The sequence below is a fragment of the Budorcas taxicolor genome, chromosome 1 (assembly GCF_023091745.1).
Source record: "Budorcas taxicolor isolate Tak-1 chromosome 1, Takin1.1, whole genome shotgun sequence".
In the NCBI taxonomy this organism is placed as follows: Eukaryota; Metazoa; Chordata; class Mammalia; order Artiodactyla; family Bovidae; genus Budorcas; species Budorcas taxicolor.
This window is the reverse complement of record NC_068910.1, coordinates 7959601-7972218: the sequence shown is the minus strand read 5'-3', so window position 1 is coordinate 7972218 and position 12618 is coordinate 7959601. Positions and strand designations below refer to the sequence as shown.

Below are 12618 nucleotides of genomic sequence, written 5' to 3'. Positions count from 1 at the left end.
AGGGACAGCAGGCCCTTATGTGTGTGTGTGTGCTTTTCGGGGTATGCATGTGGGCTGAGCAGTGGCCTCTGTCTACCCTTCCCCCTTCTCTCCTCAACAGGTGACTGGGAGGCCTGGAGAGCCCTCCCTCTCCCCTACCCATTCCTGAGCTTGAACAATGCCCTCCCCAGGCCCCAAAATAGCCCCAGAGTCTAACCAATGTCCTTTTATGGTCCTGTCCCCATTGTGCCCTGCAGGGGTGGGGCTGGGGTCATGAGGTGTCCAGGCGGGATAAAGGCCGGTTGCAGGAGGCTCACCTACCCTGCTCTCGCCTTCCTTCTCTCCACCCCTGTCTCTGTGCTCACAGCCTCCATGGCTCCCAAAAAGCCAGATCCCAAGAAAGATGAGGCCAAGGCAGGCGCCAAAGCAGCTGCAGCTCCGGCTCCCGCACCTGCACCCGCACCTGCACCCGAGCCCTCCAAGGAAGCTGAGTTTGATCCCTCCAAGATCAAGGTGAGTGCGGAGGCCGTGTTTTAGGTAGGAAGGGAAGGGTAGGTAAGTGAATCCCAGAGTGGACCTACCCAGTGGAAGGGTGGGCTCCGGAAAGTGAGTACTGAGCTCTAGCTGGAAGCTTCAGCATCAGGAGGGCTGCAGCAGGAGAGACGGTGGTCAGACAGCAGGCAGGACTGCCCCAATGTTGCTGAAGGGGCTGTCTTTTTGGTGGTTGGAAACTGACTTTCCCCTGTCCTTCTCCTTGGACCTCACATCCTTGGGGAATCCTGGGCCCGCCAGTGTCCCCCACCCCCTCAGCCAGGCAGGGGCTTTTTTTTGTCACACTGTGGGGTTTTAAGTCCATGCCAAGTTCCCTGGGGGGAGACAGGGTGGGAAGCAAAGAGAAGCAAGGCTCCTGCTCAGGCTGGGTCACGGTCACCCCCGCCAAGGTCCCTGAGCCCCAGAGCTGGTGGGGCCTCAGCTTTGAGGTGGCGATGCTGAGCCAGTCTGGGTAGGTCATGGAGAAAGTTGGTCGTGGAGCTGTGACCAGTGGCCCCAAGAGCCCTTCCCCAGCTTGGCTCGGAAGTCTTTCTCAGAGTCTAAACTTGGAGAATGCACCGTGACTGCCACCTGTGGCATCCACATAGTGGCACGCACCCGGCATCCCGCCTACGTCTGTTCTTGGCTGGCTACTGGCCACCGCTGCCCTGGCTGCTGGCAAAGGTGCCCCGTGGAGCCGTCCCAGCCCTTCAAGGTCCCCAGCAAGACTGCAGCCGGTCCTCACAGATCCATCTCCACTTCCCAGATGGCGCCAGTGGTAAAGAACCTGCCTGCCAACGCAGGAGACACAAGAGACTCAGGTTCGATCCCTGGGTCAGGAAGATCCCCTGGAGGAGGGCATGGTGATCCACTCCAGTATTTTTGTCTGGAGAATCCCATGGACAGAGGAGCTTGGTGGGCTACAGTCCATGAGGTTGCACAGAGTTGAGCACGACTGAAGCGACTTAGCACAGCACACAGGTTCAGATCCCAAATCTGCTCCATTGCCGTCGCTGCTCTAAGGCTTGGTTTCCTCAGCTGTGAAATGGGACAATGAGCCCTCCTCACAGGCTGTCGGGAACCACTCACAGCAAGTGATCCCTGGAGTCGGCCCCCACCCTGACCACCCTCAGACCCCAAGCGTGTATCCCACAGGCAGAGGGTTGGACAACCCCAGGGCCCATGGTGGCTTTGTGTGGTCTCCCTGGATCTGAGGTCGCAGATTCGCCATTGAGCAGAGGAACTCATGAGGTCTCTCCTGGGAACCCTGCAAAAAGCCAGGCCAGGACCCCAGGGCACCTAATCTCGGCGGGCTTCCTGGTGGAGGGAGCTTTCAGGTGGCCAGAAACAACTTGGTCGGGTCTTCCCAACACAAGGTTGAACTGGAGGGCTGGGAGGGGCAACGCGGCAGGGTGGCTGGGGCAGGATTCTGCTCTGTGCTAGGGTGCGCTGGGGCGGGGACTCCACGGGAGCCGCAGTGGGCGAGGTGCCAGTCAAGTCCCCCTCCCCCAAGCTCCTTTCCCTGGTGTGCCCTTGACCTTGGGCTGAGTGACTGCAGTGATAAAAATAGACCTGGTATCAAGTGAGGAGGGGGAAACAGGGGGAAACCGGGTCCCAGGAGGCCTCCTGACCTCAGGTACCCCCGCCATGGTCTTGCAAACGCTCAACAGCCCCCTGCTGTGCCATGCTGGGGGCTGCCCTGGGCTTGCAAATGGGGGTGTGTGAGACTTAGGTGTAGGCGAGGCCAGGTGGGTGACAGTGCTCAGCCTTGAGGGCTGGGGGGTGGGCAGACACATGCAAACAGGTGCACACACAGGTGTGTGAATGCACATGTTCATCACACACGCCCTTCCTGTAGATGAGCTCTTATGTTGCAGGGCTCTCTGGCCTGTACCTTCAGCCCAGCCCCTCCTGCCACCTGCCACCCCCTCCCAGGGAGATGAGGTACCCCCATCTCATGTAGATAGACTTGCCCACTGGGCCCCAGGCCCAGCAGAGCTGGCAAAGCCAGTGTGGTTAGATCCTGTGGCCTCAGGCATGTCTGTCTAGGACTAGGGGGTCTCAGGTAAGGCCCACCCTGGGATGGAGATTCAGGGCACAAGGCTTCCCTCCGCATCACTTCCCCGCATGAGGCCTAACTGGTGTCAGATCTGGGTATGCACAAACTCAAGGCCGTCAGGTAGGACAGGTGAGGAGGGGTAAGGAGGTGGGGGGTGGGAGTCAAGGTAGACCTCAAGAGGTCTTGGGCGGTGGAAGCTGGGATCCTGAAATGTAGACAGGTTGGGGCAAACAAGGGGTTGAGGCCCTGGCTGGCCATGGAGTGGAGTGACCAGGAGGAGGCCTGGCCCCATCCTCTGAACCCGGCACTCAGAATTTGGGGGGGTCTCCTTTCAGATCGAGTTTACTCCGGAGCAGATTGAAGGTGAGTGTGTGTTGGGGGGTCTTGAGCCCTGGGGCTGCAGGGCTGGGTCCTGGGTCCCCAGGCTGAGAGTCCCGCCAGCAGTGTGGGACGAGTCGGGTGGGCTGCCTCTGGAAGCGTCCACAGCTCACGCCCCCTCCCGGCAGAGTTCAAGGAAGCCTTCATGCTGTTTGACCGCACGCCCAAGTGCGAAATGAAGATCACGTACGGGCAGTGTGGGGACGTGCTGCGGGCTCTGGGCCAGAATCCGACACAGGCCGAGGTGCTCCGCGTCCTGGGGAAGCCAAAGCAGGAAGGTGGGTGTGCTCAGCCTGAGATGTCCCCATTAACGCCAGTCCCCGGGGGAGACTGCCATCGCTGGCGGGGAGTGGGCAACATGGGAATCTCCCCGCTGTGCATTCCTCTGACACCCTCCCGTTGTCTGGAGGAGGACCTGGAGCCCAGCCTCGGGGGCTGCTCACAAGCAGCGATGGCCCCTGTATCATGTGGCCTCACGCCCATTAGCCAGGCTTCCTGGTCATCGGGGACTGACAACAGCGCAAACCAGCTCCGGTGGAGGTGTGAGACCTGGCCTGGGTCTCCCACCTGCTCGCCCTGTCCCTCCTGGCCCCCTGGGCATCCCTCTGGGGAGGGGGCAGGGCCAGCTGCCCTCACCGCCTTGGCCAGAGATGGCTGCCCACTTTGCCCCAAGGAAGACGGAGACCCAAGGCCCCGCCGCAGGTACAGAAGCCCCAGACAAGCTCTCTGACTTGCCCAGCGGCTCTTGTCCCACCCCAGGTGGCGGGGAGAGTGGAGTCTGTAAGAAAAGTAACGAGGTGCTAGGAAGAACTGCTCCCCCAAAGGAGAACAGAGGGGCTAGACAGCCCACGGTGGTGCTGCTGTTCTTATGAACGGCAGAGCACCACGGCACTCAGGCGTTTCTCAGCTGACTGTAAAGTGCCTGGTGGGCCGCTTGGTAAATGGCAAACTGGTGTGGAGTGCACTGGGGAGCTGGGTGAGGGGAATAGGTCCTCACTGTCAACCATGGCGAGGAGGCTGCCCGCCCACCCCTCAGAGCCGGGTGCTCGGCCATCTCTCCACAGACCTCAACTCCAAGATGATGGACTTCGACACTTTCCTGCCCATGCTCCAGCACATCTCCAAGAACAAGGACACCGGCACCTACGAGGACTTCGTGGAGGGGCTGCGGGTCTTTGACAAAGAGGGCAATGGCACAGTCATGGGCGCCGAGCTCCGCCACGTGCTGGCCACGCTGGGTGAGGGCGGCCTCCTCCCCACTCCCAGCCCACCTTCTGGGGACATCTGGGAGAAAGCACGCTGTCCTCCGCCTGCTTCTCCCTCGTGAAATGGAGGGTGATGCCATCAAGGTGCCTCCACAGCAGGAGATCTAGAAAATCTATGCAGGGAATTTCGAAATTTAGGTGGGGGATAAAGAAAGCCAGTGGGTGCAGCTCACAGAGCTGAAAGGACTCTGGGGATGGGGCGAGACGGGATGGTGCACCCAAGGAGGGTCAGTCAATCCAGTCCTGGTGTTTGTTGCCTCAAGGTCAAATTCTGGAGCTGAGAAGGTACTGTGCCTGCCTCTTGGGCATCCTGACTCCCACCATCAGGGGCCTGGCTGGCAGGAATGTCCCCTTCGCAAAGAGAATTTTTCCTACAGCAAATATTCATTAAGCTCAGATCGTGTCTGCTCAAAGCGACCCTTCCTGCATCAAATATTTATTGAGTACAAATGGCAACCCACTCCAGTGTTCTTGCCTGGAGAATCCCAGGGACGGGGGAGGCTGGTGGGCTGCTGTCTATGGGGTCGCACAGAGTTGGACACGACTGAAGTGGCTTAGCAGCAGCAGCAGCACTGTGTGATCAGCCCTGTGCTGGTTGCTGAGGTTATGTATGTGTGTGTGTGTGTGTGTGTGGCTGGGGGAGGTAGGAGTTGTGAGGATACTGCAGTGGGCGTTCCACTGGGGGGACCAGCACAGCACACAAAAGCACAGAGTCAGGAAAGCGAAGGGCCAGCCTTGTCTGCGCAGCAGTGGTGGTGTCTCTAGGGCTCCTCCCGATCATCCCCAAGGTCCCCAGGTCTATCCTGCACATCCTCCCTGGTCTCCTCTTGATGGAGGGAGACCCACCAGCCTATTGAGGACAGGGGACAGTCTGTGCCGGGGACCTGAACACCAAGATGGTGCTGTTATGGACGGAGTCTAGGCTCAGAGCGGGCACCAGGCTTGCACCCCAGGCCTTGTTCTTTTTGACTTGTCACTGATTCTCCTGGTTTCAGAACTGACAGGTGACAGCTCAGGCTTCGGGGTGTACCAATCTGAGGCATGGGGAATACTGGAGAGGCACACCCACCTGTCCAGAGGCAGTCGGGGTCCCCCCACCCTTCACACCTCAACAGTGCTGACTCAGCTTCCCACTCCTGCTAGGTGAGAGGCTGACAGAAGACGAGGTGGAGAAGCTGATGGCGGGGCAGGAAGACTCCAATGGCTGCATCAACTATGAAGGTAAACTCAGCAGGCAGGGAGTCTGCTGGGGGGAGGCACTGGGGTCCTAGGGTCCCACCCTTGGCTACCCAGGGCCAGACCCTGCAGCTCACTCTTTCCTTCTTTCCAGCGTTTGTCAAGCACATCATGGCCGGCTGAACCTCTCACCCCAGGTGAGGCTGCCCTACTCCCTTCCGAACCTGGGACCACCTTTGCCACCTCTGCTGATGTCGGTCCTGTGGTCCCTCTCCCGCCTCTTTCATCCAGCTTCCCTGCTGCCCCTCCCCAGCCCCAGCAACTCTGGGGGTCAGTCCTCAGCTGACATCCCGCTGCCTGGCTGCCCCCTCTGCAGTAACCTGTGACCACCTTTGTTCTCAGGGAGCCCTGGGAGAGACGGCGCTGGGCCAGTTCGTCTTCTATTCGTGATGCGGACACCAGAGGCTTGGCGTTGTGAAGGGCTGGAGGGGAGCACATGGAAACGCCTACACAGGCTCTCTCTGCACAACCCCGCAGACCGCCCTGCAGGCCGTCATCACTGCCATCAGGCTACGTTTTGGCCAGTGACTGCGTCGCTGTCTCCGCCCCTTGGGCCTCATGAATAAATGGCTTCTTTACTTTCTCCTCCTAACGTCCTTGCTTCCTTCTTCCTCTCTTTCTCTCCTTCCTTCCTCCTTTTTTTCTCTGGCTATGCTGGGACTTCATTGCAGCACATGGGCTTAGTTGCCCCACGGCATGTGGGGTCTTAGTTCCCTGACCAGGTATTGAACCCAGGTCCCCTGCATTGGAAGGCAGACTCTTAAATCACTGAACCACCAGGGAAGTCCCCGCCCTCCCCCTCCCGCCTTCTTTCTTCTCTGTAGCCCTTTGGTTGACTTTTGTAAAATATCTACGCTCCGCCACACAGGGTGAGCTCTGGACAAAATGGGAGGGGGAATCATTTTGAAATCTCGCCTCCCAGCTTATCCCATAGAAACTGTGCCATCTGGTGTGCCAAACCCTCAGCGCCTGCCCGCCAGGACGCCGGGCTGAGCTGGATGACTGCTTCCCCTCCCCACCCCCAACTTCTGGAGATAGCAGTCATGCTCTGGCCTCTAACACAAGGATGCCCCAACAGCCTGAGAGCCCTGTGCGGGCTATCTAACCCCGCGACCAGCCATCAGGGAACTGCGGGGCGCTGGCCCAGAGCCACCCATGTCACAGGTGGGGAAACCAAGGCCCAGAGCGGAGAACAGCTCTGCCTGAGTTACAGTGGGAATGGGCGGTGGGGGAGGAGCCAGTATTGTCCCCAGGCTGTCAGGGCCGAGGAGGCCTTAGACCCCCGCCTGACACGGATGGGAAGTTGAGGTTCTCTGCTTGTGGTGTGATTCTCGGCCAGAGGGGCAGCACCCTAGGGCCACCAGTAGTTCCTCAGCCCTGAGCTTCTCAGCAGAAGACAAGTGCGGAATGACAACCGGGGGTGCATACGCTGCCCCCACCAGTGCCAGCCCGACTGCCGCTCCCTGTCCTGGGGTGAGGCCCTCCCCCACTTTGAGAGCCCAGTGGGATGGATGAGGGGAGGCTTCCTGGAGGAGGTGATCTACTCTGATTTGATGGGGAAAAAGAGCAGTGCTCTGCAGGGAGGGCTGGGGACCCTGGAGATAAGAGGTGTGGGGGACATCAAGGGCCCAGAGTGGGGAGGGTGGGTCACCAGGGCAGGAAACAGCCTGCAGGCCAGGAGGACTCGGGAGGTCAGGGCAGCCCCCCCAGGGTGCAGCTGGACACGAGCGCACCTGCCTGTGAGGTGAGTGTGCAGGCATGTGAGAGCGGGTGAGAAGGCTTGCATGGATCAAGCTGCCTGGGGGAATTGGTGTGCTATGGGGAGAATGGCAGGATTCTGCATGTGAGGGTGTGTGTATGCAGGCGTGTGTGGAGAGTGTTGGCAGTATGTGTGAGAGTCTGTGAGGGCCTGTGAGTGTGTGTGTAGGAGTCTGTTTCGCCTTCCCTTCATCCTTTCAGCATTTATTGAGCACCTACTGTATGCCTTTAGGCCCTGGGAATACTGTGGTTGGAGGAAACAGTCAAACCCTCCACCTTGTTGGCACTCATACAAACCTGACAAATCACCAAGCCATAAAGTGTATCAGCCAGTGACCAAGGCTGGGCAGGGGCCCAGTGCAGGGGAGGGGTTGTGCAGTGTGTGTGTGTTTAGGGTGTGCATGTGAGTGTCTGTGTTGGCAAGGAGGTTGGCCTGTTAAATAATCAGATCAGGGATTATCTGAGAAGGCAGTGGTTGGGCAAAGACTGAGAAGAGAAGAGCAAATATCCTGAATATATAAAGGAATCCTACAATTCAATGACAACAACAAAATGAACAAGCCAATTCAAACATGGGCAAAGGGCTTGAATAGACATTTCTTTAAATGAGATTGGATGCGTTTAGGGTGGTATAGCTATAGACCTGAACAGACATTTCTTTGAAGAAGATATACAAATGGACAATAAGCATGTGAAAAGATGCTCAACATCACTGATTCAGTTCAGTTCAGTTCAGTCGCTCAGTCGTGTCTGACTCTGAATTGCAGCACGCCAGGCCTCCCTGTCCATCACCAACTCCCGGAGTTCACTCAAACCCATGTCCATCGAGTTGGTGATGCCATCCAGCCTTCTCATCCTCTGTCGTTTCCTTTTCCTCCTGCCCCCAATCCCTCAGCATCAGTCTTTTCCAGTGAGTCAACTCTTCACATGAGGTGGCCAAAGTAGCGGAGTTTCAGCTTTAGCATCCAATGAACACCCAGGGCTGATCTCCTTTAGAATGGACTGGTCGGATCTCCTTGCAGTCCAAGGGACTCTCAAGAGTCTTCTCCAACACCACAGTTCAAAAGCATCAATTCTTCGGCGCTCAGCTTTCTTCACAGTCCAATACTCACATCCACACATGACTACTGGAAAAACCATAGCCTTGACTAGACGGACCTTTGTTGGCAAAGTAATGTCTCTGCTTTTTAATATGCTATTAGGTTGGTCATAACTTTAGGATATGCAAATCATAGCTTTAGGATATGCAAATCAAAACCACGATGAGATACTGCCTCACACCCATTAGGATGCTTATTATCCAGAAAACAGAAAGTAACAAGTGTTGGCAAGAAGGGAGAGAAATTGGAATCCTTGGGCACTCTGGGTGGGAAAATAAAATGGTGCAGCTGCTGTGGAAAAAGTATGCAGTCTTCAAAAAATTAAAAACATAATTACCATATGACCCAGAAATTCCACTTCTGGGTATATAGCCAAAAGAATTGAAAGCAGGGACTTGAAGAGGTATTTGTAAACTCATATTCACAGCAGCACTATTCACAATAGCTGAAAGGTGGAAACAACCCAAGTGGCCATCAACAGATGAATGCATAAACAAAGTGTGGTTGGTCAATACATATAGCGGAATATTATTCTCACTTAAAAATGAAGGAAATTCTGACACATGCCACAGTGTGGATGAACTTTGAGGATATTATGCTAAGTAAAAGAAGCCAGACACAGAAGGACAATTACAGCACAATCCCACTCCAAGGAGGTTTCTAGAATTCACAGAGACAGAGGATAGAATGGTGCTTGCCAGGGGTTGCAGGGAGGGAGGGATGGGGAAGAGTTGTGGAAGATAAGAAAAACAAGACCCATGGCTGTTTCATATCAATGTATGGGAAAACCCACTACAATATTGTAAAGTAATTCGCCTCCAACTAAAATAAATAAATTTTTAAAAATAATAATAAAATTTAAAAGAAGAAAAGAAAAACAAGAGAGGCGAGATGGTGTTGTCTTAGGCTGGGCTTTCCTAGCAGCAGAGGTGAGACAAGGACTTGAATGCAAGTAGTGTTCCTGGGAGGTAGCCTCAGGGAGCAGGAGAAAGCATCTGGGCAGGGAAGGAATTCCCCTGGGCTATGAGAGCAGGTCATCCTGGGGGTTCAGCCCTGGTGGGGACCTCCAGGAGATGGTGGTGTTGTCCCACAGAGGGGATGAGGGAACCAGACCACTTATCCACCAGCTCCCACCTTTGCTGCTTGGGGTGGTGCCCCAGAGGTAGGCTGGCACATCCATGTGGGGCACTATTTCAGCGTCTGCTCCAGGGACCCATGAGGGCATCAGAGGGAAGAGACATTCCAGTGGAGACAGGAGCAGAGAGTGCGGTGGGGCGGCGACAGGATGCGAAGGAGGGTCCTTGGGCCATGGGAAGGGCTTTGGTGTGCACTCTGGGGAGATGTTCTATCAGCTGCTGTGTGGAGAACAGACTGGCAGACAGGAGCTGAAGCACAGAAACCCAGGTAGGAGGGTCCAGGGGAGATAAGAGGCACGCTTGGTCCAGTGGATATGGAGCAAAGAGATCAGATTCCAGGTTATTTTTGAAAACACTCTCAGCAACACCTTGGGCAGATTTTGAGGCTTTCTTCTTCCTTTCCTTATCTAAACACAGTCCAGTCCAGCCCCGGGTCTGGTGTGGGGTGGGGAGCATGGTCTGCCTTTCCATTGCACACAATGCGGCTGGCTGGTGGGGCAGGAAACAGAGGCTCTAGTAGGGGTGTCCATATGCGCATGTGACTCTGCTGGACTCTGGCTAGCCTCCCTGGCCAATGGATGGTTGAGGACCTCCACAGACGACAGCAGGGTCTCCCTTTGGCCCCAGTCAGGGAAGAGAGCCCCCTGATTGGCTGATATCCTTCTGGGCAGGCCCCAGCTCCTGTCTGTCCTAGCCATCTTGCTCTCGGACATCAAGTCCAGGAACAGCTAAGATTCCCTTCAAAGGTCTCCAGGGGCCGCCTGGGTGAGTGGTCCAGTTTCTTCTTTCCGGGGATGCCCGCCCTGGGCTGCGTCCCATCGGCAGGGATCACACCTGCTGTCAACATCCCCAGGCAGGAAGCCATCCTGCCTCCAAGTTTCCAGGGGTGCGGGATCTCAGGGGATGTGTGCTCTGCTCTCCCAAGAAAGCCCACGTCTCCTCTGGTTTCCAGGATGGTCCTGCAGGGCCCCAAGTCTTCTCCCAAACATACCCTCCATCCTGTAGGCTCCCCTAATTCCTGGGAGTTACTACCCTACTTGGCTGGGCCTGAAGGTGGAAGGGAATACCCCACACATTCTACAGGACGCTTTGCAGCTCCCACCCACCAGTCTTCCAGGGTGGACCGAGAGTGGACAGGCTGCAGGGGCTGGCAGAGGCCGTGTTGGGGCTATGGTGTCTGCTGAGCCCTGCTTGGGACTGTTTGGTGCCCTCTTGTTGGGGCTCTACTCCACTAGGAATGTCTCCGTCCCACTCATGCCCGTGGTGCCACTCTGGGGGCATTCTGCCTGTTGTATGTGGCTGTGCTGAGCCCGGGTGGGTTTGGGTCACTGACTGTGGGTCAGAGTGTCACAGTGGAGGAGGCCTGGAGGGTGGAACTCAGCTGTGGGGGTGAGGCTTCTCGCTCAGCAGCCTCCCACCTGCCATGGCCAGGCGACATGCGTGTGCGTTTCTGTGTGTCCCTGTGTCCATGTGTGTGTGCGTCCACAAGCGTGCCTGCCTACTTGTGTCTGTGACTGTGTCTGTGAGTGTGGCACATACCTGTGAATGCAGGTGCCCATGCGTCTGCACATATGCACGTGTGTGTTTACCTCTGTGTATGTGTGCGTGTCTGTTTGTGTGCATGTCTGAGTGTGTACGTGCTGGGGGGCTCTGCTGAGTCAGTGCTTGTGTTGGGCAGGCAGCACTCCCTGCCAGGCTGTGGCCTCCCCACAGTTGCATAAACACTGGTCCCAGCTCCCTCTTCAAGCAGGGTGGTCCAGCCGGTGTCCCTGCGGCCGGTGGGAAGGGATGGGTGGGTGGCAAAGGGCTTGCCTTTGGGTCAGCCTGGTCTCCTCCATATCTCAGGTGCCAGGTCATGTGCCCCGTTTGGCTGGAATGTGGTCTAGGGTCTCTCTATGCCTTTCTTCCCCCATCTGGTCCGAGGCCTTATCTCTGAGGTCTCTCTGAGGTGACAGGAGTATTCATCACTCCAGTCCTGGTCCAGGCAGAACCAGAGGGTCAGTGGGGCAATCAGGGGGCTGCAGAGCCAGGGGCAGAATTCAGCCTCAGGACCCCAGAGCTAAGCAGCCCTCTCTGCTCTGAGGTCTCAGCTCAGCTCTCTGGGGTGCTTGGCAGCCTGCCATGGCTTGCATCTTCTTGCCAGACACCATCTGTAAGGATGTGGGGGCCACCACCGGGATGTGGGGCAGATAGCACTGAATGGGGGGCCAAGAAGATCAGAAATTCAGGCTGGGGCGGAATGAAGTCAGGCAGGGTCTTGAGGAAATCAGGTATTGGAGGAGGCTCTTATCAGGTCACAAGGAGGAAGGAAGTCAAACTGTGGGCATGAGACATTGGACTCTGGGGATCAAAGCACTGCAGCAGAGAGGCTGACAGAAAGCTGATAGAGATCTTAAGAGAAATTGGGTCATGGGGGGTGGGTAGGGTAAAAGGATCTAAGCGAAGGCGTGCTCAAAGTCAGATGTGGGGTGTGGAGAGGAGGTGGCGGAGAAGGGCGGGCAGCAAACGGAAATTGGGCAGCCCTCACCCTGTGCAAGGGGGGGTTGGGGGTGCCAGGTTGGGAGTGCTCTGCTATTGTTTCTGAGGTTTTGGGTGGTGAGGAGGGCTTAGGGGAGGGGGCAAGGATGAGCCTGCTTCGGTACCGGGTCAGCCAGACCCCAGGGAGCCCAGGCACCTCAGGGAACAGCAGGCAAACCCCAGACCTTGAACCCCAGTGACCCACCACAGAAGAGCCCCCTGGGGTTCTCTCAAGCCCCTTCCAGCCAGCCCCAGGCCCGCCCTTGCCCAAGTTTAGGGGTTATTTTTTGCCGCTCTCCCAAAGCCACACAATCCTGGTTTGCCCAAACGCTGACAGAGCACAGCTGGAATGTGGAGTGTGTGTGAGTGTGTACACGAGGCTCCCCAGGGTCGCCCGCCCAACAGGCCCCTCCACTCTCAGTGGCCAGGGCCCAGGTTCCCCATGATGGGGAAGGGCCCACTGCCTGCTGCTCCTCCCCAGCCGGGCTATGGACACCTGAGACTTCACCATTTTCTTCCAACCTCCAGTCTCTTCTTGGGTCTGTGGATCTGGATACCTGGCGTCTCCTGAGGCCTTGGCGAGCATGACAGCCTTTCTGGAGGGCTGGGAATGGGGAAAGGCAGTGGAAGGCTCTGCAGCTCCTGAGGTAGGGTAGACA

General features: G+C 56.9%; 1 protein-coding gene across 1 annotated transcript; it reads left to right on the top strand.

Moving 5' to 3' along the window:
- The first annotated feature begins 252 nt into the window (after positions 1 to 252).
- MYL3 (myosin light chain 3) lies at positions 253 to 6040 on the top strand. The gene is made up of 7 exons (XM_052636614.1): positions 253 to 492; positions 2905 to 2932; positions 3076 to 3225; positions 4012 to 4185; positions 5356 to 5433; positions 5543 to 5585; positions 5791 to 6040. The coding sequence occupies exons 1-6, from the start codon at positions 253 to 255 to the stop codon at positions 5569 to 5571; spliced, it is 699 nt and encodes a 232-aa protein (XP_052492574.1). The 3' UTR covers positions 5572 to 5585; positions 5791 to 6040.
- Positions 6041 to 12618: the final 6578 nt, after the last annotated feature.

Excerpts from the sequence above, each read along its gene's own strand:
- MYL3 (XM_052636614.1), top strand. The coding sequence starts at position 253 with ATGAGGTGTCCAGGCGGGATAAAGGCCGGTTGCAGGAGGCTCACCTAC. Across the intron at positions 2,933-3,075 it reads TACTCCGGAGCAGATTGAAG|AGTTCAAGGAAGCCTTCATG; the intron begins GTGAGTGTGTGT and ends CCCTCCCGGCAG. Across the intron at positions 4,186-5,355 it reads CCACGTGCTGGCCACGCTGG|GTGAGAGGCTGACAGAAGAC; the intron begins GTGAGGGCGGCC and ends CACTCCTGCTAG.